Source organism: Giraffa tippelskirchi, chromosome 9 (genome assembly GCF_054371585.1).
Source record: "Giraffa tippelskirchi isolate mGirTip1 chromosome 9, T2T-mGirTip1v1.2.pri, whole genome shotgun sequence".
In the NCBI taxonomy this organism is placed as follows: domain Eukaryota; kingdom Metazoa; phylum Chordata; class Mammalia; order Artiodactyla; family Giraffidae; genus Giraffa; species Giraffa tippelskirchi.
The window spans coordinates 51893113-51918807 of record NC_137283.1 but is presented as its reverse complement, the minus strand read 5'-3'; the positions used below and the strand labels follow the sequence as shown (position 1 = coordinate 51918807).

The 25695-nt window shown below is 44.3% G+C and overlaps 1 protein-coding gene across 24 annotated transcripts in view; it reads left to right on the top strand.

Annotated features, from left to right (window-relative positions):
- LARS2 (leucyl-tRNA synthetase 2, mitochondrial) overlaps nucleotides 1-25695 on the top strand; it is a 259716-nt gene that overhangs the window by 156935 nt on the left and 77086 nt on the right. For 23 of the 24 annotated variants that reach the window (XR_014064288.1, XR_014064286.1, XR_014064287.1 and 20 more), the window contains 2 exons: nucleotides 12322-12411; nucleotides 22298-22441. Coding sequence is in view for 21 of the 24 variants with exons in the window: in XM_081526044.1 (XP_081382170.1) it covers nucleotides 12322-12411; nucleotides 22298-22441 (234 nt within the window). In the remaining 3 variants the exon portion in view is untranslated. The remainder of the gene's footprint in view (nucleotides 1-12321; nucleotides 12412-22297; nucleotides 22442-25695) is intronic. The other variant, XM_081526047.1, reaches the window with a different exon arrangement.

Below are 25695 nucleotides of genomic sequence, written 5' to 3'. Positions count from 1 at the left end.
GAGGGTTTTTTTTTCCCTATATTAACTTGGATTTTATTTTTATTTCAGTTGATTTACAATGTTGTGTTAGTTTCTGCTGCCAGAGAAGTGATTTAATTATATATACACACACACACACACACACACACACGTATATACATATATGTATATATATATGCCTTCTCTTTTTATATATATTCTCTTCCTTTATGGTTTGTCATAGGATATAGAATGTAGTTTCTCTGTGCTATGCAGTAGGACCTTGTTACTTATCTGTCCTGTATATAAAAGCCTGATGTCCAGCAGGAGTAGGAGAGCCCAGTTTTCCACTCCACCTCCTCGGACACCGCCCTAACGCAGAGAGACTGGGCTCCCTTATTTTTGGTCCCCCAGGCTTGTAAGTCTAGACTGTCTACTAACCACTTCCTGGTGGGGATAGGGCTGTCATTTTTTTTCTGTGGTGTTGACTAGGGTAGAGCAGTACTTGTCTAAATTTTCTCTCTTGTTAGGCTATCTCTATGGTACTTCGGCTAAAGAAAACGGACTTTTCTTTCTTCTTCTTATTTTTTTGTCTGTACTCCTTGGCATTTCTGGATTATTGGCTTCTTTAGCTCCAATTCTGGGACTTATGAGGCATAAAGAAAACCTGTGAAACTCACCACTGTGTCATTCCTCAGGTGCTGAGGTCTCTAATTAGCCTGCCTTCTCTTGTCAATTTATCCAAGTCTGTGTTTGCTTTATACATACATACATATATACATACATACATACATACATATATATATATATATATAACATTCAAGGTTTTTAGCTGTACTTAGTGGAAAGAACAGGGAAAAATTCATCCGTTCCATCTTCCCAGAAGAAGATGGCATATATAGTTTTAAATCCCCCCTTCTTCCTGTGAGATTCTGATCTGCACTTCCCTGCCCCTAGTCCTTCCCTTAAACATCATTGGGCTACATTGTGTCACATATGACATCTTTCAGGCTGTGATGGGTTTCTACTACTCGTTGCTTTTATAGAGCTCGCAGGCAGCGAAACAGCTCATCTTGGGCACCACTGTCACGTTTTGCATCCAAGGAATTGATGAATTGGTATTTCCTCTTCATCTGGACCCATGCCCGTCTCTAACACATAGCCTTCTCATTATTCAGGAAACCTAGAGAACTCACTTCTCAAAAATATCTTTCAGAGGACACTGCCCTGTTGATCCTGAAATTTTCAAGTGAGTTGCAGATAAAATTAATGTTCTTTTCCTCCCAGGAAAAATGAAACAATGGTAGAGAGCTGGTTTGGCATGGATAGTTGAAATACTGGCTTCTGCCCAAGTAGACTGATAACAAATTGCAGCTCACACCCATTCATCTCATCTGTGGTTGAATGGAGGGTTTTCCATTCCCAGCTGTCTAGTTAGAAAAGCTGTCCCTATTGTCTGACTGCCTTGATGAAATTCTTGTCAGCTGGCAAAGAACAGTTACCCAGCAATTAGGCAAATTGTTGCTTCTTGTCCGATTATGGATAGTTTACAGAAACTTGTGCTATTTGTAGCAGGAGACAGCTTTTAGGTTACCATAAAAATGACAATGCTCAAAAAATAATGGCCAGGAAAATAGCAAAAGAGGAGTCTACTGGTCAGCCTGATTTTAGCTCAGAAAGACAGTGTGAGCTGTCTTCAAAACTGCAAAGACCATGATTTCCTTTTCCTTAATGCTCCTTCTCTAAATTGGCTTCGAGAGCGCGTAGAACATGAACCTTTCAAATGACGAAAATTCAGCTGTAGCCCTAGATTTGAAAAACAAGACCTTCAAGAATAAAATGCATGCTCTGTAAAAGCAGAGTGTCTAGCATTTGTCTTTTTCAGTTTTCATTAAATGCTCATTTTCAGGCTAAAGTTAGTCCTGAGATGAAGAAACATAATTACATACAAATGAGTTCTTAGACAAATGTTAGGTTCATGATTAATTAATTACCCTGATATTAACACCTGTTCCCTCAGCTCTGCAAAAAAGGAGGAGAACCAGGAAGGTAAGGGAGGCCACAGGCAGAAATTCAGCCAGGATGGAATTTAACAGATGGTTGAAGGAAGAGGGATGAAAGGATGGGGCCAAGGTGAGAGGGGCAGTGAGGCTGAAGAAGCCTGGGCAGTGGCAGTCGTTGTTGTTCAGTCACTAAGTCGTGTCCGACTCTTTGTGACCCCATGGACTGCAGCACGCCAGGCTTCCCCATCCTTCACCATCTCCCCAAGTTTGCTCAAACTCATGTCCATTGAGTCGGTGACGCCATCCAACCATCTAGTCCTCTGCGACCCTCTTTTTCTTCTACCTTCTCTTTCCCAGCATCAGGGTCTTTTCCAGTGGGTGGGGACTAACAGATAGTTTAGGAGGGAGGAAGCAGTGGCCATGTGGTCTGTGACAGGGACCCCTGGCTGGGTCTGTGGGTGGCAAAGAGTTGTTGGGAGAGATGCAAATGGAATGGAATAAAGCAGAACCAGGAGAGGTGGGAGAGAGGTCTCAGCCCTGGAGTGCCCATGGGAGGTGAGGGGGTGATGGATTGCCTCTTTTCTCTCAGAGACAAATGGGAATAATGGGCTAGGAATGGGAACAACAGTTCAGAGAAACTGCTTAAGGAAAGAGAGACTGTGAAAAAGTTTAATGTAGGTGGCTCGAATCTTCAGATTCTCTGACCCAGAGCCCACATGCAGTCAGCACTCAATAAATGTCTGTGGCGTAATTCAATGAGTGAGTGAGCAAACAGGGCCCTGAGCTGGATGAAAATTCCCTTCTTTTTGTTCTTGGAACCTCCATCTTCTATCACTATAGCCGGTTGTTGTTCAAGTCTCTCCGGATAAGGACAGGGTAATTGTAGACCCTTCATGAATGTTTTCTCCTTGATGGATTAAATGGGGAGAAACACAGAATTCTGAACCAGTGTTATACCATGGAGCTGAGAAACTAATCTCAAGCGTGTCTCCTTTTGAAAAGCCATCATTTGTTTTTGATTTTGTAGAAGTTGCTAATGGAGATATATGTGGTTCTTCATTTGCCTTTAGAGGTTTGAAGTCTCTGCACACAGGTTTCTTAGAACACTCTGTTCAGTATAAATTGGAGTGGCATTTCTCATGTGAACCCATACTTGACAACATTTAATATGAATAAGCCAGACTGGTTCCAAGAGAAAGACATTCTACTCTTTTAAAAACCTGTTATATTTAAGAAAACTTTCAAGGGCTCTGTCTCAAAGCTTTATTTTTTTCTCTCTCTCTCTTTTTTTTGTTTACTCTGGTGACACTTGATGTCCTGAATTTTGATGTATTTGTTGCTTTAATGAAGATTTATTGAGCATCTGCCATGTATACCTACTGGGCCAGTGTTGGAAAGGCAGGCTGACCCTCTCCAGATTCCTGGATCCTCATAGCAGTTATGCATCCCATTTTCCAGATGAGAAACGTGAGGCCCAGAGAGATGAGTCGTTGTCCAGGGTCACTGGCGAGTCCACAGCAGACCTACGGACTGACCAGTGTTCCAACCCCAGTCTTCAGCCTGCCTGTCCTTCACTCCTTCCATCCACTGCCCTTCACCTGCCAACAGCCTGTTTAGGAAGGTGAATAGAACTTGGGGACTTAAATAACAGAGCCAAGAAGTCTGTTGGGTCCTAAAAGATGGGGATATGCTTGGCATGGAGCACTAGGCCGCTCTACCATGCCTTTGTGGCCTGGGCAGCAGACGGACCCACCCCCACCCTGTGGGGAAGGGAGCCGGATGATTCTTACACACCTGTGGGGCCCCTGGTATCCCCATTGTCCTCTCCTCTGTGTGCTAAGTGTTTGCCAAGTACACTACCACTCTTGCTCATTACTCACAGGCAGAGGTGTCTACCTGGCCCTTTACAGTCTTGTAACAGCAGCTCAGAAAGTGAGTAGGCCTGCTTAGGCCTCTTCCCCCGGAATTGTGGACGGTGAGCCAGCCTCCCCCGTTATATTCCGCGGTGGTTCTGCATTTAGACCACGTCCTGCCCTTTGGAGCCTGGCTTGTCGGAATTGGTCATACGATACATACTAGGTTGTCTGGGGGCTTTGCAGGTGGCCGTGTGGATGCCCCTTTGTGATCCCAGGATATTTGTCTGTGCATGCATGCTCAGTTGTGTCTGACTTTTTGTGACCTCATGTCCTGTAGCCCACCAGTCTCCTGTGTCCATGGGATATTCCAGGCAAGAATACTGGAGAGGGTTGCCATTTCCTTCTCCAGGGGATCTTCTGACCCAGGATCAAACCTGCATCTCTTGCATTGCAGGGAGATTCTTTCCCACTGAGCCTCCTGGGACTGAGTGTTGTTATTCCTAAAAGAATACTCACCATGGTATTCCTTTATCTAGGAGTGCTCTGACCTGTTGCTTCTTCCTGATCTACCTAGACCTCCTTGGGGCATACATGTGAGTCAGTCTGGGCACAGCCCGGCTGTACTTACCAAGGTGCTGTCTTGCTGCCTGGTGCCCCTCTGAGCCCAGAGTCCTGGGTTCCAGCTGTTTCCGCCACCCAGAGCGGGGCTGCTTCTGGCGGGCCACTCCCTCCCCCCAGGGTGGGGTTTCCTCCTGTAAAGCAGCTCTCATGGCCCCTGCTTTGCAGCTGCAGCCCCCTCAAGAGATGTGGGACGGGAGAGGAGGGGAGCGGAGAGCAGGAGGAGCAGTTTGGGAGCACAGAGTACTACTGTGTCTAATGTACTAATGTGTCCTGTTACACTTGCTAATTAAGTCTCCAAGTCCCGGCTGAGTGAGCACTCCGCCTCCGCTCTCTCTGCCCCTGTCCTGCCTGAAGACCCTTCAGGAGCCTCTAAGTGAGAAGTTAGCCATCCTCCTCCCTCCTTTTCCCGTGAAGCCGCAGGGGAGGGCCAGCCCACTGGCCCTCTGTGGGTTTTCTGAAGCTTCCCTTCCAGAACCATGCCTCCTCTGGGAAGAAGGCTGAGCTGTCAGACAGTCAGGTATTTTTAAACAGCTGATCACAGAGCACAGGTAGTTACCTAACCAGGTTTTTGTGTCTGTTGGATGGAGGTGGGCTTCAAGTGATTATTTCTTGGTATTTTCTTCTGTTTGTCTTGTGAAGGCAGAGTGGAGATTGACCGCAAGGATGAAGAGAATCTGTGTTGGGGCGGGGCTGCAGAACACAGGGAGGATTTGAATCCAGGCAGGCTCCTGGGGAGACCCTTCTTAACACAGAACACTGTTTGCGGGTGGGGAGGGGCTTGTGAGAAATCTCGGATGGACTAAATTGTGCCCTTAGCTTCTGTCGAAGACCAGTTCATTAAATTCAGTTTATGAAGACACAAGGGCAGGACAGGCCCAAACACTTAGCCAGTATTTGGGAGGGGGATGTATTTGGGAAGAACCTCTTTGCAGTAGTTCTCAGCCCTGGCAGCACATGAAGTTTCTGGTGGTGTGGGGAAACCTGGGCACCAGTAACCTTTAAAGCTCCTCTTCAAGGTGCAACCAAGTGTTGAGAGCCAGCACTAAGTTTAGCGGACTCCGCGTGGGGGTGGTCGTACACGTCCTCCTCTGGCAGATTTTTCTCGTGAGCACCCCCCCACCCCCACCCCTCCTTCTTCCAACTCAGCATGTGCACTGAGCTGTGGACGGGAACCTTGAACCACCACCAGCGAGGAGCATCTGATGCAGGCTATATATTTAATTCCTAAGCGGCACAGTATGAATCCTGCCTGAGGCTGGTTTCCCTAGCCTTTAAGCTGTGCTGAGCTTTCACAACCCCTCCCCTTCAGAACTCAAGAAGGTGGAAGGAATGAAAGGCAAGGCCATTACCACCCATTTCCTTTTGATCCGTTGCAGTAAAGGGCAAGTGACAAAAATGCACAGAAGAGGTATGTGAGTACCCACATCTCCTCTGTTTACAAGGTTGGTTGTTGTGGAGGCAGAAGGCTCTGGTGAGAGTGAGGAGCGGGGAGATGATGCCTTGTTGCCAGAAACTCTGACACCTGGCGGTTGCTCACCCTTCTTACTGTGTTTATTTTCCCGTGTACGGGGCCGTCCAACGACTGACTTGATGAACATGTTGCCTCTGGTTTGGTTTGTTTCATTTTCTTCAATCCTGAGAGCTGACCTAAACACTGTGAGGTTTGCAATGCAAATTGCATGCACGGTGGCCTCGAGTGACGTTAGTAGTTCTGTGATCTGGGACCCATCACTGTAAAAAGTGCAGTGGAATCAAGAAACACAGACCCAACTGAGTCCTGCCGGAGCTGAAGAGGGGGTCGGAGGTGACCTCTCTGCCTCCCCCTGAGGCGGGCATTGCCGCCGAAGGTGGCTGGGAGCAATCTTGTGCGGATTTCCCTGTCTGGGTCCCATGGTTTGGTCTCTCCATCATGAACACAATCTCTTTACAGTCCGAAAGCCAGTATTTGGTAAGGGATGGTGAGGGCAGATTCTTCTGACCCAAGCCCTCTCCTCTCCCTCCCGCCCCATCCAGCAGTCGGACGAGGGCATCAGCCGCCTCTGAGAGGGGTGTGGTGACGGAGCTGGCCTCACTCCTTCACGACACACTCTGAGTCAAGCGAGGGGAGCAGCACCAGCGATCCCTCACTTGTGGCCCGTGTGTGCTTCGCATGTATCATCACATTTGTCCCGAGGCCCCTCTGATGGGCCTCGTCACCCCTCTCCCCTGGACACGGACACTTGACTGTGGCCACAGTGCTGGCGATGGCGCAAGGACCGGAACCCAGTCACAGGGCTGCTGAGGGGACTGTCCCCGGCTCACTCTCTCTCTCTCCCTCTTTTCCTGGAGCAAGGAAGGTCAGCCTGAGGTCCACGGGAGTTGGTCACCTTCACAGACCAAGCACTGTTTTCCTCTCCGAAACAGTCCGGTGGGCCTCTGGGACTCAGGCTTCTCCGGCTGTGGTCGAGTCACCGTGTGCAGGGCAGTCCCGGCAAGGCCGGCTGGGTTATTGATCTGTGCAGTCACTGAGGTGTGGGTGGCCGGCCTCAAGGGAGGACGTTTTGATCCTTGCTTGTGTTGAGGAAGTGTCACTGTCTCCGCTGGGCCTCGGGTTTGGCTGTGAATGTGCAAAATATTTCTAATGCTAAAAGCCAGGTATCGCTGAATGTAAAAACTGCAGCATGGCAGAATGAGACTTGTTGAGATTCTGGATGCATAAATTTGGTCTCTTGGCAGCTGGATTGCACTTTCCAGAGCCCAGGGGTTATAAAAGTTGACATCTTTATATAGATATATGTGGAGTATAGCTGAATTGCCATTGCTTTCAAAGCTATAACTTTGAATTGCTTGACTTTTTGTTTTAAAAACAAGGATGCTTTTGCATGGGGGGTGGGCTTATTTGGAAAGCAGAGCAAGAAAGGCATAGGAGAGAAAAGGGACTTGGGACACAGGGAACAGCCCTCTTGTGAGGGCCCCAGTGGTCTCGCGGAGAAGGCGTATTTCCGAGCTGGTGCCATCCACAGCTTGGGGATAGGAATCCCTACCCCCAGACAGAGGCTCCCCTTCAGAGGACAGGCAGGGCTGGGCCTGGACGTTTGGGTGCTGTGGGCTGGATTCCAGTGGGTGACCTTTAAACATCTGTCCGTTCAACATCTCTTTCACAGGTGGGGATAAATTGATGTTGCATCATGAACAACCGTGTGCCTCTCTAACTTCAAAATGGGAAATTTATTACATGAATTTTTTACCGATTTTCCCAAGTCAGACAGCTACTCGGAGGCATATTGAATGATTTAAATTTTAGATGGTAAAGTCAGTCACTCCTTCCCCGTGAGTAGCATCATGCATGCCTAACAGTTTCAGACCGGTATCTGCCGGCTCCCCACACTTGCCAGGCCTCCCCTCTGCCTGGTCTCAGCATTGGCAGAAGGGCCAGTGGCCCCAGCGAGCAGCACCCCCACCTGCACTGTGCTATGTGCTCAACGGAGATGGGGTCACCCCAGTGGGAGACGGAAACCTAAGCTAGCTTAGTCCCGTTTCTACTTTTGCCAGGGACATCTGATCGCGTTTATGGACTGCCCTCCAGAGAACTGCTTGCTCATTCCTCTTAATCCGTCTGTGGTTACAGTCTCAAGCTAAGAAGATCGAAATCCTTCAAGTAGGGTTTCTCACCGTGGTGTTATTGACGCTTGAGGCTGGATGATTTTCTGTTCAAGGGGCTGTCTTGTGCTCTGTAGGGTTTCAGCAGCATCCCTGGCCTCCACCCAGTAGATGCCGTTAACACGTCCCCCAGCCCCGTCCCCATCACAGTTGTCACATGCTGCCTGTCTCCAGTCGTTACCTGGGGAGCAAAAGTGTCCCCATTGAGACTCCCTGCTCCAGGAAGAGGCAGGAAGCCTTTTCACATCTCTGTGGATGCTGACACCCCAGAAGACCTTCGTCTGCAGGGCTGGGTTTCAAATAACTAGTTCCCAAAACATGGGAAAGGAGTCTCATTTTCTAGCCAGTTAACTACAGTTAAAGCTTTTAAGCAGTTTAATTTCAGAAAGATACCTTGGATGATTTTTACTGAGATGAGGAATTAGAAGACTAGAAAGTAGCTGTTTGGATTTTCTTGGCTTTTTGTTCCCTTCAAGTCAACAAATCAGAGGGAGGGAGGTTCCAGAAAGGTTCTGTGAGTGTTTCAAGAAATGCATTTCCAAGCAGGGTGTCCCCCGGCCACCACACTTAGTATGGTTCCTGTAAGACTGGACATCCACCCGGGCATTTCTTCATGGAGTGACAGTACTGAGGGTCGTGCTGGGCAGGTGGGAATAAATGGGCAGGGGCGACGTTCCTGTCCCCAGGACATCCCCAACCTCCTCTAGGCAGGAGGCTCCAACATCTCAGGAGGGGAGACAGTGCCAGTGAGGCAGCCACGTGTTGAGGCAGTTCTGCTGGGATGAGAATGTCTGTCCTGAAGCCGTGGTTTTCAGGCTGTACTGTTAGCAGCGGATGTGATTTTTTTTCTTCAAATGACATGTGTAGAAATGCAATATGTATGAAACAGGAGGAGGGCAGAATGGAAGTTTGAAGGCAGAATGGAAGGAGGGGTTCATGCCTCCTACCCCCGTCTCACCTTGAAGCTGACACTTCCCAAGACAACGCAGTCTGCGTCACCCATCTAACTGAAAGTAGCCTAATATTTGGTTGGATAATGATCATTTTTCCCCCCTGACTAGATCTATCATCTTTTTTTTCTGTTGTAGATAAAAGCAGTTTTCCAAACCACAAACCTAAGGGAAGATTATCATGCTGTTCCATGGCTATGTAATTTTTACTCTTTATCTATGAAAGCAGATCCAAGGGCCGAGGAAATATATATGTATATACATGCCTACATACACATATTCATTAGGAGTATTTTGATTTTTTTTTTTGAAAAATTTAAATATACAGAAAAACAGAGAAAAGAGCCCAGTCACTAGATTTAACAGTTGTCATTATTTTGTCATATTTGCTTCACCTGTTTCTTTAGACCTTTAATGGATAACAATTTTAAAAAGCATACCTACCCTAACAGGGTCTGGGAATATTTCTACCACCTTCCCCTTACCCCCACCCTGTTTCCTATTCCAGTTCATCCTGTGGACCTGTGTAATTTGAGTTCAGTTTATGAAACTTCCATGAGGGATACAAATTTAATTTGACATTCCTATATCTATTTAGTTTTGCTCCACATCAGTTTGGGGGTGCCTTGCTGTTTTGAGACCTGAGCATACATGATGAGCAAAATGAAACAGACCAAACATAGCCCCTGCCCTGGGTTTTGTTAGAAATGGAAGTTCTTAAGTTGCTTATCAGGAAAATGAGTTCTGCCCCAAGTTTGCGGCGGTGGCGGGGGTGGGGGTGAGGGGGGTGGGGGGGCGCTGGCTGGTGAGGAAAATATGATGGGATGAGGATGAATTTGGAGATTTGGGGGAGTGAGCCCACCCACACTGTGCTGGTCTGATTCTTGTGTCATTGAAGTACTTTGTGTCCTATGCCCTTCAGACTCGATGTCCGTGGAGCCTCGGGAGCTGGTGTAGCCTGTGTGTGTGTGTGGCTCCGGCGTTGGCAGGGACGAGCTACAGTGTGGGCAGAGTTGTTAGACTGGCTGGCTATTCACTCCCTGCCTTGTACGGGCGAGTGGAACCTGTGATCAGAGTTATTTGTTTTCTGATAGTTATTACTCTGCTATTGTTACAAAACAACATAAAAAACGACCCAGGAATCTTACATGAGAACCATCACCCATGGGGGACAGTAGGCGTTTACCTGCTACTCTTACCCTCCTTTCTGCCGGAGTCCAGCTCCAGCAGGTCCAGGGGTTCCCTCAGGATGGACGGCATCGGCGATGCGAATGAGAAGACACAGGGAGTCTCGGTGTTTCCAAGTGTCTCCCGACTTTATTGTTTTTTAAGACAGCTTTTATATTTTTAGTGATACATAGAAACAAATGTAAAGTATAGAGAGTCATACCAAATCAGCTTAATGGGTCAACAGTGTTGACCCTTACCGACATCGTTTGCATATCTTAGTTCATTTTGTTTACATCATCTTCTGGCCTGGGGGCCAGCTAACATCTTGTGACTCTCCTATTGATAAGGGTTGATCAGTCAGAACACTTGTATCAGGCACAGCAGGAAAGAATTCATCAATAGAAAGTTTCAAGGTAAAACCTGTTTTCAGTAATCTATCCTACGCCTTGAGCTTAACAGAAAAGAATGTGGTTCCATAAAGTCATAGAACAGCAAGCTGAAGGTCAGCTCTAAGTAAGAATCATCAGTTAAATCAACAATTGTCTTATTATTTGTATTAAAGCTAAACTTCTATTTATATAAATCTCTACCTATTATGCTTTCATTATATAGGCTAAATACGTTAAGAGCAAAAACATAGTGAGTAAATATAAACTAAGTAACAATTTCATAAAGCAATATTTTTTATATTTCCTAATAAGCCTTTTTTCCTACGAAGGGCTCTGTGCCCATTGGGGCTTTCTGTGTGGTGGCTCTCAATGTTGTTTATTGTTAAAGAGCAGTCATACACACTAGCTCCAAAGGCACAGGTACATTTATTAAACAAACTAATATGCTAGCAAGAGGAATTTGGATTAGTATACTCTGTGTCCTAGATAATTTTATTAGGGTGTTACCATTCAGGGGCCTTGTCAATTGAGGTTTCAGATTGATCTATTTTAGAAGAGAATCAGGAAAAGGCCTTTTGTCTAAGTCAGAAAATAAGAAGAGGTTTATTATAGCTAACATCAGAAAGACAGATATCATCTTTAAGGTGAGTGCTGAGGCACCCTTCCGAGAATCCCTGAGGCCTGAGAAGCCGTGCTTGGATCAGTCCTCTTCCTCATGACCTTGCCATGAGTGGGATCTCGTGAGCTGGCTCCCGACACCTTTCCTGGGCTTTAAAATCTCTCCTTATTCACTCATCTGGAGAAAGACTGGATCAATTGCTCTTTTGATAGAAGTATGCCTTCTGTCAGTCGCCCATGACAAATGAACCATCTGGAACGTCCCCTGCCCTACATCCATTTCTGTGTTTGCTCTCCTTTGCAGTGAAAGAAGAGCCCTAGAAGGGAGACAGTGTGATGATGTAGAGGTTTCTATGCTTAGTTGACTTCCTCAACTGCAAACCTTATTGGTTAATTAATTAATTAAACCTTATCAGCTGGTTAATTAGCAACCTGATTTTACAGATTCTATAGCACATGTGTTCTCAGGACAGAAAATACATTTTGGGAACGTTCGATTTAAGCTTGGAAATACAAGCCAGGTGGTTTTTCACTAAGTTTATTAACAGTATTTGATAACGTTTTTAATGGGTCTTTCTAAGTAGACTCCAGAGAGATTCACATAATGGGATAAATGGAATATAATGAGTCTAAAAGAGCTATCAAGTCCCAGTTGTATCTAGAAACACAGGTTTGTTTTCCAGTGAGGATCGTACCGAAACTAGCAAATATTCCTCTTGAATTTTGTGATTGCTTCCAAAATGAACTACATTTATGAATTAGCTCCATGGCCCCCAAATATGTTTATGCTGACAGAAAGGGGAGTACTCAAGTCTGTATAGTGTAATTCAGCTGTTACTTGCATGCATGGGGCCATGCAGAAGACTTATTGAGTTTCTCATCATTAAATAGGCCCTGGGAAAGGTTACGCAGGAGGTTGGCATTTCAATAACATCTCTCTTCCCAGAATAAATTGCTTCTTCCCTTACTTCACAAATTGATAAAAATATTATGATTGATAAATATTTTTGCAGAGTGATTGCTTTTCAAAATTGAATTGCAAAGCTGATCCGTATGTTGGGAGAAGGAATGTTTACATACATAAAATTACATACATAGTTTTACCCCTCTTTGGCAGGAAATAACGACGTGTTTACCAGATTACTACAAATGGACTCAGTATCTCTTTATTAAACTGTATGAAGCTGGACTGGCCTATCAAAAGGAGGTAAGTTAAAGTTTGTTGTTGTTATTGTTTAGTTACTAAGTTGTGTCCAATCCATGTGTGACCCCATGGACTATAGCCCACCAGGCTCCTCTGTCCATGGGATTTCCCAGGCAAGAATACTGGAGTGAGCTGCCATTTCCTCCTTCAGGGGATCTTCCCCACACAGGGATTGAACCCGCGTCTCCTCCATCTCCTGCATTGGCTGGTGGATTCTTTACCACGAACCACCTGGAAACCCCATGATAAGATAAGCCGTAGATGGTGGGAAATGAGAGAAATAGTATCCTCGTGTGGCCTAGAACTGCAGTGTCCACTATGATGATGGCTATTAGCTGCATGTGGTTATTGAAATTTAAAGTAATTAAGATTAAAACGGTATTAAAATTCAGGTCCTCAGTCATATGAGTCACATTCAGATGATGCTAGCTAGTGCTGGACAGTCTAGATAGAAAACATTCCCATCATAACAGAATATGCATTTAATCATTATGGTTTTATGGGGTTTTTTGTTCAGTTTTCTCTCCTTTTCTTTCTTTTTTTAAAAAGTATTTTATTTTTAGTTGATGGATAATTGCTTTACAGTATTATGTTGGTTTCTACCAAACATCAACATGAATCGGCCATAGGTTTACCCCTCCCGCTTGAACATCCCTCCCGCCTCCCTCCCCGTCCCACCCCTCTAGGTTGTTATTGGGCCCTGGTTTGAGTTCCCCGAGTCATACAGCAAATCCCCATTGGCTATCTGTTTTATGTACGGTAATGTATGTTTCCATGTTTCCATGTTACTGTCTTCGTACAGCCTACCTTCTCCTTCCTCCCTCCTCAGCCCTGTTTGTAAGTCTGTTCTCTGTGTCTGTGTCTCCACTGCTGCCCTGCAAATAGGTTCAACAGTACCATCTTTCTAGATTCCATGTCTAATGCATTAGTATACGATGTTTGTTTTTCTCTCTCTGACTTACTTCACTCGTATGACAGATTCTAGGTTCATCCACCTCATTAGGACTGACTCGAATGTGTTTCTTTTTATGGCTGAAAATATTTAATTGTATACATCTACCATAGCTACTTTATCCATTCACCTGTCGATGGACATCTAAGTTACTTCCATGTCCTAGCTATTGTAAATAGAGCTGCAGTGAACACCGAGGTACATGTGCCTTTTTCAGTTTTGATTTCCTTAGGGTATATGCCTAGTAGTGGGATTCCTGGGTCATATGGTGGTTTTATTCCGAGTTTTTTAAGGAATCTCCATACTGTTCTCCATAGTGGCTGTATCAATTTCATTATGTTTTCAATTAAAAAAAATTTAGAATCAGTATAGCAACTCATGAAGAAGGCTTAGTTTAGAATATCAGGATAACATGAATTTTCTTAAACCATGACAACATAAAAAGTAATCTAGCTAACAAAAATCAGGAGGTGGAATTGGGGAAGAGAAGTAGAAGCAAGTGAGAGATGATCCCTACATATTTCATAACAAGGAGCCATAGAAGGAGAATTAGAGATTTATGTCTAATTTTTTTAAAGTTGAAATGTAGCTATTAAAGTGAAAGATAAAGGTAGCAGAAACTAGAAGAGGAGGCTTGTGCGAGGAAGGCTGTATGACCGTGCTCAATATCTCATATTACATGGCAGAGGGTCAGCAGAATTGTCTAAAGGTAGTAATCAAACTTAAACTTTTATCACATAAATTGTAATGGTAACTACCAGAAGAACTAATAAACAAAGCCTGCTAAAAGAGGAGGAGTATTGTAATAATCACTTCAGATAATTATGAATGTCCTCCTTTAATCCTATACCAAAACTCAACAAGTGGTGGGTTCTTAAAGGTCAGTTGTGATGTTGAATCTAAATATCAGTGAACTTTTTGCACCCTTGTTATATTAAAATGTTTTGGTCTATTTTACCCTTCGAATGAATGTTTTACCCTTGTGTTATGATTATTATCAATAAAGTTTTGACCTGCCGACCCCTTGTAGTGGTCTCTGGGACCCCAGAGGTTTATGAACCACACTGAGAATGTCTGTACAAAGTATACAATCCCTAGCCCACTCTCATCTGTAAACTGAGGATATTTAAAAAATATTGGTTGTTTAAAATACAATGTTGTTATTTTTTTTTTTAAGTATTCAGTCCCCATTAATATTTGGGATACACTGAAAGTGAGAACTTTGTGGAGTCAAGTCATACTAATCTTTAATCACTGTAGACCCTCTTGGGTCAGTTTAATTTATTAACACACCATAGCTGCTCCTATGCCCAGAAGCTGGTTAGGTGAGGAGTGGTGAGACAAAAGTACCTGTCCAAGGTGCTGACTGCAACAGACCTTGTTGTTGTGTTGGACGTATCGTTGTGTTGTTAAAGAATAATTTTCAAAAGTTAAAAACATGACTCACATACAAATATAAAATGAACATGTGTCATAGATTTTATTCAGCTCATTCATTAGCAAGAGAACCAGGTATGTTGAGACTGGTTCAAATGAGATTTCAAGGAAAGACGATTTATAGAGTCAAAGGCATGTGAAATGTATTTGCTGATAGAATCAAAACTGCTTAGTGTCCTACAAGGCATAAACCTAGTTTTGGGGAGAGTCTTTTCTGTGACTCAGAAATCATTTGCATTGTCATTGCCTGAGAGCCATTTGTGTCACTCTCAGACAAAAAGCTTTTGTGTTGCTCTGCATTTTCTGTAAGTTAACCTCTTCTTTGGCACCCTAGCAGAATTGTACTGGGCTGGCCAAAAAGTTCATTCAGGTTTTTCCATACCATCTTACAGAAAAACCCAAGTGACTTTTTTGGCCAACCCAATAAAATAACTTAATAGTGAAGAAGGAGTCAAACAAAGGTAAACATCACTAGAAAATCAGATAATCCCTCGGGAGTGTGGCTCTGCTAGCCAATTCCAGCTTGCCTTGAAGAAGCAACTCCTTTGCCTGTTTTTAACTTTGGAATAAGTTTTCTTAACAGCATCATTCAATATTCAGAAGCTAAAGTGTCGGCAGGGAACTGGTGGGAAAATCATCAGCTTCCCACTCTCAGCAGCAGGTTGGGTGCTAACCGAGCAGCCTGGCAGACTGCTCAGGTGGGTCTGAATTGTTCGCCAGACAGGTTTCCACACTGGAATCACCCATGGGTCTGAGCAGAGGGATTAAGAGATCACAGCCACATTGTGTATCCCAAGTGATAGCAGGAAGGACAGACAAAAATCAAAGTTACTAGCATGTGAAAAACCACAGCAAAGCAGAGGACATCCTGCAGGTGAAACACAGGTAAAACTGTTCTTTAGAGTGTAAGCAGTGGTACATGGCATCAGTTAGATTAGCCAGTGTTAACTATCCTCAGTTGCTTTGTTACTCTTTATATGCATGGGATATGAAAGAGGTGACACGTTAATATAGCCATGTAAACAGTTCTTGCACAGAGCCCTTGGCTCTGTGATAGCCCTTTATGAGACACTTGATTTTTTGTATCTGTGTGTTGTATAATTAAGCTGACTCTGAATATATTGAATATTTACTGTAATATTCCTTCGTAGGACGCTTGCTTCGTTCTTTGTTAGTGCTGCTTCAGTTCTAAGTACATCAAACCCAAGTAGGAAGCTTAACCTCTTCAATATTGGGTTGGAGCCAAAGCCAGTCATAAGCACCATCTTAGGAGCTGAGTAACTTTTCTAAACATGAAAGGGGTTCCAGGGGGTCCCCCACTGCATGAGCACAGCCTTCTCCTGGGTCCAGATGTCTCTCTTCTCCCCAGTTATTTCCAAATCAGCGTGACACACACACATCCCCCCTCTAATATGCACACCCCTGGGAATTCGGCCCAGGCTTCCCTCTGACTCCTTCTCTCATGGAAACAGCCTATAGCCCTTTCCTGATGCTGCTGCTGTAACAAATTACCACAAACTGGGTCGCTTAGAACAACACAGATTCATTGTTTTACAGTTTCTGAGGTCAGAGTCCATGAAATAGGTCTCACTGGGATACAAATCAAGATGTTGGCAGAGCTGCCTTCTTTCTGAAGGCACTAGAGGAAAATCTCTTTCCTTGCCTTGTCCAGCTTCTCCCATCCTTGACTCTGGACCCCTCTCCATCCTCCAAACCAGAGCATCTCGAAATCTCTCTGACTGTGCTTCCGTCGTCATATCTCCTCAGACTCAGACTCTGACTCTTCTGCCTTCCTTTCTCCTATAAGAGCCTTTTTTCATTACTTTGGGCCCATCTGGTTAATCCAGGTTAATCTCCCCATCTCCAAATCCTTCGTTAATCGTATATCTTCAAAGATCCTTTTGCCATGTAGGTAACATACTCACCGGTTGCAAGTGACACGGGCATCCAGGTTCTGGGTGACATAGGACAAGGACATCTTTGGGATGTGATTGTTCTGCCTACCACAAGCCTCTTCTCCCTGCCTCAGAGGGTTATGAGGATTAAACTGGTGAATGCTTGTGGAGAGGCTGGGATGGTGCCTGGCACAGAGTACGTCCTTAAAAAGTGCCCATCTGTGCATGCCTGTAGTTACCTAGGGTCATTATGACATTTAAATTGGAAAAACAGAAAGTTAAAAAATCTTGAAGCTTCCTGGCTAATTCTGAGGCAACCTGCCCGTGGAAAGGTATTACCGAAAAACAATGTAGATTGTGTCATGGGTGTTCATTTAGAAAGACAGTGTTTTAATTGCTGGTTGTTGATTTAAACTTTTTTGGTATGCTCTTTTAAGTCACTTAAATGACATGATCTTAAGAAAAAAAATCATAAATAGAATGTAAACATGCTCACTTGGTACATTGTTTGAAGACCAGACTTATCTCTAATTCAAGGTATTTTTTCCCAGGTAGATTTCCTTTTATTGGATAGCCATTTTCAAATTGGCTTTAAACCATAAAACATACTGACACACTTAGCTCCTATTCCTGGGGTTTATTTCAATATATAAGCTTTTGAAGTTAACATAAGCAAGTTAGTTTGATTAAAAAAAATATATAGCATACTTTGTAAAGCATATTTGGCAAAACAATAATTCACATATTAATACTTTTCCTCTAATGACATTGTCATAACCTTTTTTTTTTTTTTCATAAAGATAGCCTTAATCCTTAAATTCAGTTCCACTATAAGTATAAATGGACATTTAGGGAGAGTATTTTAGCAGAGCATTACAAAGCAGAGCTGGAGTCTAACTCTTGTTCTCAACAAGCACTGTCCATCAAAATGTTTATTTCCGTTGCAGAAGTGAATCTGTTCTTGCTCTCATGGAACAAAAATATTTTCAGCCAAAAATATGAATATAGAGACTTCTTCTTGGGAGAACATTAATATCACCTGTCTGGTTAAAAAATATTCCGTGAACGTAGCTAGTAGAGAGAATAATGCTGTGTTCTACTTGGACGTTCTAGGGAACTGTGGAGCGCCACTTAATCTGTGAATTTGTCTTTGACTCTTGATTTCAGCGGCAGCTGCTGCTAGTGCTAATTCACGAGCCTGAGCTACTTAAAGAAGCGTGGTGCACAGGCAGCCTCTCCCACTCTGCCCCCTGGTGTCTCTGGAAGGTAGTGCAAGCAACAAGCGGCGGCCTTGGGAACTTTTCACCCCCCACCCCATTCTGGACCGAGTCCAAATTAAGGCCCACTCTGGATGGAGAGCAAAAATCGATTTTGAGAATTAGATTCTTTAATGAGATCTATGTGGTGTTCCTTAATGAAGTGAGCTTTTGTGAAGAAAAAAGCTAATAGTCCTTGAGAGAATCAATACCCTAAAGCATGGCTCGCCAGCCTTTGGAACCTGAATACCCAGAAAAGGTCTCCGGTCACACGAAGGAGGGCTCGAGGAGAAGGAAGCCAGGGGATGATGGAGAGCAGCCCGAGGCTGAAGTGTGGTGCCGGGCCAGGCAGGAGCCAAAAGCGTGCTAATGGAGGGTGTGCTCCCGTTAGGACTGGCAGCCATCGAAGAGGGTGAGGGCCAGGGAGGGAGGCGGAGAGAGGCCCAGAGGGTGAGATGGGAAAGGGCGAGAGCTTTGACACAGGAGGCCTGCCGGGGTGATAGGCACCAGGGCGGCTGTGTTGCAGAGACGAGGGCTGATAAACTCAAAATCAGGCTGATTCAATGCTATACATCACCATATTTAAAATAGACAGCTAGTGGGAAGTTGCTGTATGACCCAGGGAGCTCAGCCTAGTGCTCTGTGACAGCCTAGAGGGGTAGGACAGGAGTGGGGTGGGCAGGAGGTTCAAAAGTGAGGGGATATGTGTATACTTACGGCTGATTCACGTTGTTGTACGGCAGAAACCAGCACAACATTGTAAAGCAGTTATCCTCCAATTAAAACGAAATTAAAAAAAAAATCAGAATGAAATGGCCTTGAGAATCCCCAGTGGACCCCATGGTCTCCCACGACTCCAAGAGCCCAACAGCCAAGAAGGGGAGGGGAAGGGGGTGAAAATGATGCGGCACTCACAGTCACTGTACAAGCTGGAATCTGTGAACACGGCTGCTTCTTGTGTAGAATCGTGTTGTGACGTGCACTTCTAGAATGCTTTCTGAAAGCTTCCCACAAATACCTCAGACCGAAAAAATGTTAACCTTGGCGTTTAAGCCTTGTTCAACTGGGGAAGTTCTCTTCTTCAGGATGACAGCTCATTCTGTGATGTTGCCAGATAACTTGTGTTAGAGAAGCAGTGGGAAAAATCAGCTAGAGTTCAGCATTTTTGCAGGTGTTTTACTGATTTCAGTATTGATTTAAAGTTGATTGGAAAATACAGAGATAGGCTGTATTTTGCTAATAAGACTAGTTGACTATAAGGAGCATGGAGTTGGCTTCGGAGGTGATAGAGACCATAATTAACCAAGGTAGTGACCACATTCAGTGAAGTTGTCCATAAACTGTATTCTGTGGAGCATGACTGTGCTTGCTTAAAAATCAGGGCATCCATCAAAGTAAGTGTTCAAAATGTGAAAACCCAGGAATGCCAGATGAAAGAAGGCAGGCCACGGCTTGAAGGGAAGCTGTAGGTTCGAGACCATTACGTAACAGAGGAGACCCAGAGAAAGAGATTTGGAAGTCAACTCCAGGCCTTCAAGAGGCCATGGATGCTGTGCACCCTGGACCCTCTAGGCCCTGAATTTTAACCACCTATGGGTTTACCACCTGCAGAAAGGCCAAGTCTGAACTCTAACTCTTTGCTTGAGATGGACCACGGTCCTGAGAAGAAACGAGACTGAGTACTTATAAGAATGCATCTTTTTTTATATTATTATTATTTGGCTGCAGCAAATCTTAGTTGAGGTATGTGGGATCTAGTTTCCTAACCAGAGACTGAACCCAGGCCCCGGCTGCATTGGGAACACAGACTCTTAGCCACTAGACCACCAGGGATGTCCCTTTGATTTGAATGCATCTTTGATTGGAAACTTTATTTCCTTTTGTATTTTTCCTCAACCCCATGAAGACTTTCACTGGGGAAAAATTGCTTTTGTGTTTTGCTTCTATTTGTCTTTCATTTGATAGCAGGGTTTTATTATAACGTGTAAACCTCTTAGGAGCACACCTCCCTCCTTGCATTTTGTAACTTGGAGTCTGAGAGCTGCCAGGCTGAGTGGGAAATGTCGATGAGAAGATCAAGTCCTGTCCTATTCTTGCAATCCACAGGGTTGAGTGTTTGCTTCTTCATGTCACCTGAGGTTTGCAGTGGGGACAGGAGGTAGAGGTGAAAGCATATAGGGCTTTTGTTCTCCCTTTCATATTTTGTACTGTTTTACTTGTGCATTAGTTTTGGGTTTAGGGGGGCAGGGGGCTCTTGAAGGAGCTGTCCTTGTTACTGAACAGTACATGGCCCTCTCTTTGTATCTTTTAAGTGGTATCCTTCCCCTAACCCCTAATACAGGCAATGATAATAGATAAATAAGCCACCCTTGGCTTATTCACCTCAAGTTTTTAGGTCTGCAATCATTTGTCCTGTATTTTGTCTCTCTCTATCTATGGATTCAAGGATTTGGGGGACTGTAGAAAGAGGGGAGAAAAATCACTCTATGCATGTCTTTTCCTCTCCTACTCTATGCTTTACAGGTTTAAAATTTTCAGTGGATATATTACTTTTTAGTTGTAAAATCACAACTCATAGAAATTAGCCTCTCCTCCATTCCTCCTTTTTATGTAATTTTTAGATATGTCTTTGGATCAGTCAGGGTCCCAGCAGAAGAAAGAGGGCCTACCTGACAGCAGTCACTGAAGAAAATGTAATGAAAAGACAGATTCTGTGCAGAGTTCGGGGAAGCCCACAAGGGGTGGTCCAGCACCTGGCACTAGGAACAGAAGGAAGCCTTTGTCCACCTCAGGTGGCAGGGGCGACATAGGGGAGCCATTCCTGGAACTGGGAGAGTGGCAGCTGGAGCAGTAGGAGAGGCCAGCCTGTGCACCACGTGGGAAGGAGCTGGGGGCCTCTCACTGGTGGAACCCAGTCAGAGGGCAAGGGTCCAGGTTAATGTGGGCACAGGGAACAACTTCCTCCACGGAACATGGTGGAAAGAGGATTAGAGGGGCAAATGGACAATATTCAGCACAATGTCTTATTAGAATCATTTATTAATAGTTTAAAACACAGTATATATGTTTTACTGCCCAGACAAGTCTCTGTACTCATTGCCCCCTTTGTACTAAGTAGTACCTAAATGTCATCAAGGAGTGAATGCAGGGGGCTTCCCTGGCGGTGCCAGTGCTGGGGGCCTGGGTTGTATCCCTGGTCAGGGACCTAGATCCCACATGCCACAGCTAAAGACCCTGCATGCCACAGCGATCCCACGTGCGGCAGCTAAGAGCTGGCACAGCCAAATAAAGAAATAAATAAAAACAAATGCTTTTTTAAAAGGCATGAATATAAATGGCAGAGGTATTTTAAATGAAAGTAAAAACGAACTAGAACTCTATGGAGAGAAACTTCATCCTGGTTAAGACTGTAGTTTCTATCAGTCACAGAAATCTATGGAGAAAGATCGCAAAATATTGTTACCTTCTGGGGGGCCGATGTTGATCGGGAGAAGGCAGAACAGAATTTTCTGGGGTGCTGGGAATGCTCCGTGTCTTGATGAGTGATGGTGGAAATAGATCAAGCTGTACACTTAAGATTTATTCACATTACTCTGTATGTTGTACCTTAATTTAAACAGAGTTTTTTTAAAAAAATCACAAAAATGTTTACAATTCCTAGAGACCTGAGTTCCTACCCTGCTGTCTCTGTTACTTACTGACTGTGTGACCTCTGGCAAGTTATTTAATCTCTCTGTTCCTTAATTTCCTCCTGTGCAACTTGCTGCTGCTGCTAAGTCACCTCAGTCGTGTCCGACTCTGTGCGACCCCATAGATGGCAGCCCACCAGGGTCTGCCGTCCCTGGGATTCTCCAGGCAAGAACACTGGAGTGGGTTGCCACTTGAGGATAGTAATATTCTTACCTCAAAAGGTTGTCGTGAGGGTTAGAAGAGCCAACCTTAGGGAAGCATCTGGCACATGGTAATCACTCAGGAAGTATTGGCTATTTCTATTAAGATAAACCTATTTTTTTCCCTAAAATAACCCAATTCTGCTAAGTCCTGGGTATTATTTTTTCTTCTTTTCTTCTATTTACTAAAATTTCCAATCTGCAAGTCCATCCTTTTATACAGGCAGATTCTGAACTTGAGTTAGTCACATGCATACAGCCTCCCTTCCCAGGCCTGCCCTGATAAGGTTTTTCAGCTTGCTAGTGGCTTCCTTGCCAAGCGATGCTCCAAGGAGATGTCCTTAAGTCTCAGAGCAGAGATACTGCCTTTGTAGACCCTCTCACATGTGAGGGACCTCCATATGGTCCTATTCAGTATACTCACCAGATTGCATGATTTTGTTTCCTGAATTTTAACAGGCCTTGGTTAACTGGGACCCGGTGGACCAAACAGTGCTTGCCAATGAGCAGGTGGATGAACATGGCTGTTCATGGCGTTCTGGAGCAAAGGTGGAGCAGAAGTACCTCAGGCAATGGTTTGTTAAGACAACTGCTTATGCAAAGGTGAGTGTCAGTCTGGAGGCGCCCCAGTAAGGCTTGTGTGTGAGCAGGTCTTCTGAATATTAGCCTCACTGTTGGAGGTAAACTCTAGTTAGAGCTGTTAGAGCCATGGGTGTGCAGACAGGAAGCACATGGACCTCAGGGTCACTCACACAGAGCATGATGGATTTGGATCCTTCAGTTGGAAATCAAGAATAGCACCTGGAGGTCATCGTAGGCCACTGTTTGCTGACCTTTCAACAGATCACTGTACTGCTATAAAGGCCAAAAAACATTCATCTTTATCTGCAGCTATATCAGCAATAAAACTAGAAAGGAAAAAAGTATTTTCATCTGTGTAGTTCTAGTAAGACCTCCAGAAAGATAGAATGTCATTTCTGAGGGTCCAGAGAAGACCATCTAAAGGAGTGAGGAGATGGCGGTCTTCAGGCGGGAAGGCCAGAGTGAAAGTGAGCCAAGGCAGGAAGCAAAGCTTTGGACTCTTAACTCTTGTTGTGTCTCTGATTAATAGTGTAAACCAGTGTGAGTCCCTGAAGTTCAGTTTCCTCATCAATAGAAGGAGAGGGTGCAACCAAGTGATCTTTAAGTTGCCTCTGGCTCTTTATGTTTTCAGAAATTCAAGGCAAAACAAACCATTGAGAGGTGGGGCTTGCTTACTAAATCACCAATATCCTGGGTGAAATAGCTTATTCTGGGTATGCCAGAACCACTCTGTGCAAGATATTTTTTTGAGCCTACCACATTTCAGGATATGGAATTGAGTGATCACTTCTTTAAATTCCAGAGAAAAGTGAGTAGAACAAATCAAGGGCATTTCCTGTGGCAATTTGGTAATCTCTATATTAGCGTAAGACTGGAAGTCAGCAGGATCTGAAAAGGTAAAGGCATCATGCAGAGTTACTGATGGTATGTCATGGTACTTCTTACTCTGTGGTAGCCACCATAAGTAGGATAGTTGTACCTTTCCATCGTAGCCCATGGGTTGCTACATCACAGGGTGCTGGACTGAAATGGACTTTGGATCAGATCCAATTCTGTACTTTTTATATTGCAAAATAAGCATAAGTTATAAATAACCTCTGATCACTACAAAACTTTGCTGAATTAGAACTATAGTACTTCAGTTCACCATACCAGTGCCACATGGTTAGATGACCTCTAGTTCTCTCACTCAAAAGACATGTCTTAAATGAAAACGTTCCCCATTTTAATTTATCCAGAATGTAGCATATGCTTTTGGAAAACTATTCATTAGAACTTGATAACATAATGCCTTGCTCCTTTTAAGCACGCTAGTAATATTGAGAGGCTGAACGGAAGCAAGCTGAGGACATAGCTTTCTATCACAGCCCAGGCAGTGGGAGCCCCCACATGCCGACAGTTGGGGTGACTGCATCACCAGGAGGCATGCCAGGTCACCTCAGGGACCTGTCAGATGACTCTAATAGGCATTGGTGGAAAGGTCACCTAATTAGCTCTTTTGTTTGACCTCTTCCTCTAATTGGAAATGTAATAACCTGAGTGGCATTATTCTTTAAATTGTCAGCTGTGAGTTTTCAACTGTTCAGCAGAAGTGGTTAGTTACCATGGTGATTTGCCTGCTTATTGATGAACTCCAGTGAAGAATTATCTGCAGAAGCTGACATTAGAAGTCAACACTTGGTTTGCCCTGAAAATCAGAAGAGGAGGTGGTGTGGGAGTGGTTAAGGGTGAGCAGATGTCTGTGTTCACTGCACATCCTTGACTGTGGGCTACACGTGCACAGAGCAGGACTTCATAAGGCCTAATAGAAATGACTGCTATGGGATTAAGAGGAGAACAGAGCTATCAGGGGGCGACACAGTGCTCTGAGACTCGGAGTTATGGTTCAGCCGAAAGTATGCAGTTGAGACCCCAGAAAGGCTATATATTACAAATGTGCATGACTCTTTAGGACCAAGGACAAAATCAAAATAGACTCACCTTAATTAAAAATATGCCTGACAGTTTCAAAAGTAACTTTCAGAACAAAACTCAACACCTTAAAAGGGAAACAGCATAGTTCAGACTTGCTGAAAAGTTGGTTTTATCTGCAATGTCCAACATGTAGTAAAAAATTACTAGATTTGCAAAGAACCAGGAAATTGTGATCTATAATAAAGTGGGGGGAAGGGGGTCAGCACAAGAGAAATAGATCCTGAGATAAAGGAAAAGATGGTCATAAGGAGTGGACAGGGGAATCTCTGGAGAGAAATGGAAACAATTTTTTTTTAATGGAAATCTAGAACAGAAAAGTATAACATCTGAAATGGAAAATAATTGTTTGAGCTATAGAGGGATGCGTAAGGGTTAAATAGGCCATAAAGCTGTAAGGGAACCCCTGTCACTCCATATAGGGAACAAAATAAGTGGTAGTTCTAAAAAAGAAATGTGTATGACACGTTTAAGAAACTGAAATAATGACAGTATAGCTGAAACTAAGAGAGCCGAGAGGAGAAACTCAAGATAGGGCTGGAAAACCTGAAGAAATGGTTACGGGCCAGGTCAGGCAATGCCTTAAGAAATCCATAGTTTCTCATGGGAGTCCTGAGAAACCATTAAAGGATTCTAAGGAAAGGAGTAACATGATCTGCTACTGCTAAGTCACTTCAGTCGTGTCCGACTCTGTGCGACCCCATAGACGGCAGCCCACCAGGCTCCGCCATCCCTGGGATTCTCCAGACAAGAATACTGGAGTGGGTTGCCATTTCCTTCTCCAGTGCATGAATGGGAAAAGTGAAAGTGAAGTCGCTCAGTCGTGTCCGACTCTTAGCGACCCCATGGACTGCAGCCTCCCAGGCTCCTCCATCCATGGGATTTTCCAGGCAAGAGTACTGGAGTGGGGTGCCATTGCCTTCTCCGAGTAACATGATCAGATTTGTGTTTTTATAAATTCACCGTGGAAAGGGCAAGTGAGGATGCAGAGACCAGTTAGGAGGTTATCGCAGTGCTCCAGGCATGCATAACTTAGATGGTAGTGGGAATAATTGGGTAGGTTAGAAAAATATTCATGTGGCAAAGCCTAAGAACTTAGTGATATTGAATGATATTGAAATTGAGTGTAGGAGATGATGTCATGAAGAAAGCCCCTGACCTGGACACGAAGTGAATGATAAAGCTACTCACTGCGATAAGGAGTCCTGGAAGAGACACAGTCCTGACCCTTTTGAGTTTTCAGTGACAATGAGTCATTTGAATAGAGATGTAGAAATAAATGATTCTTGGATAAATGGGTGTAA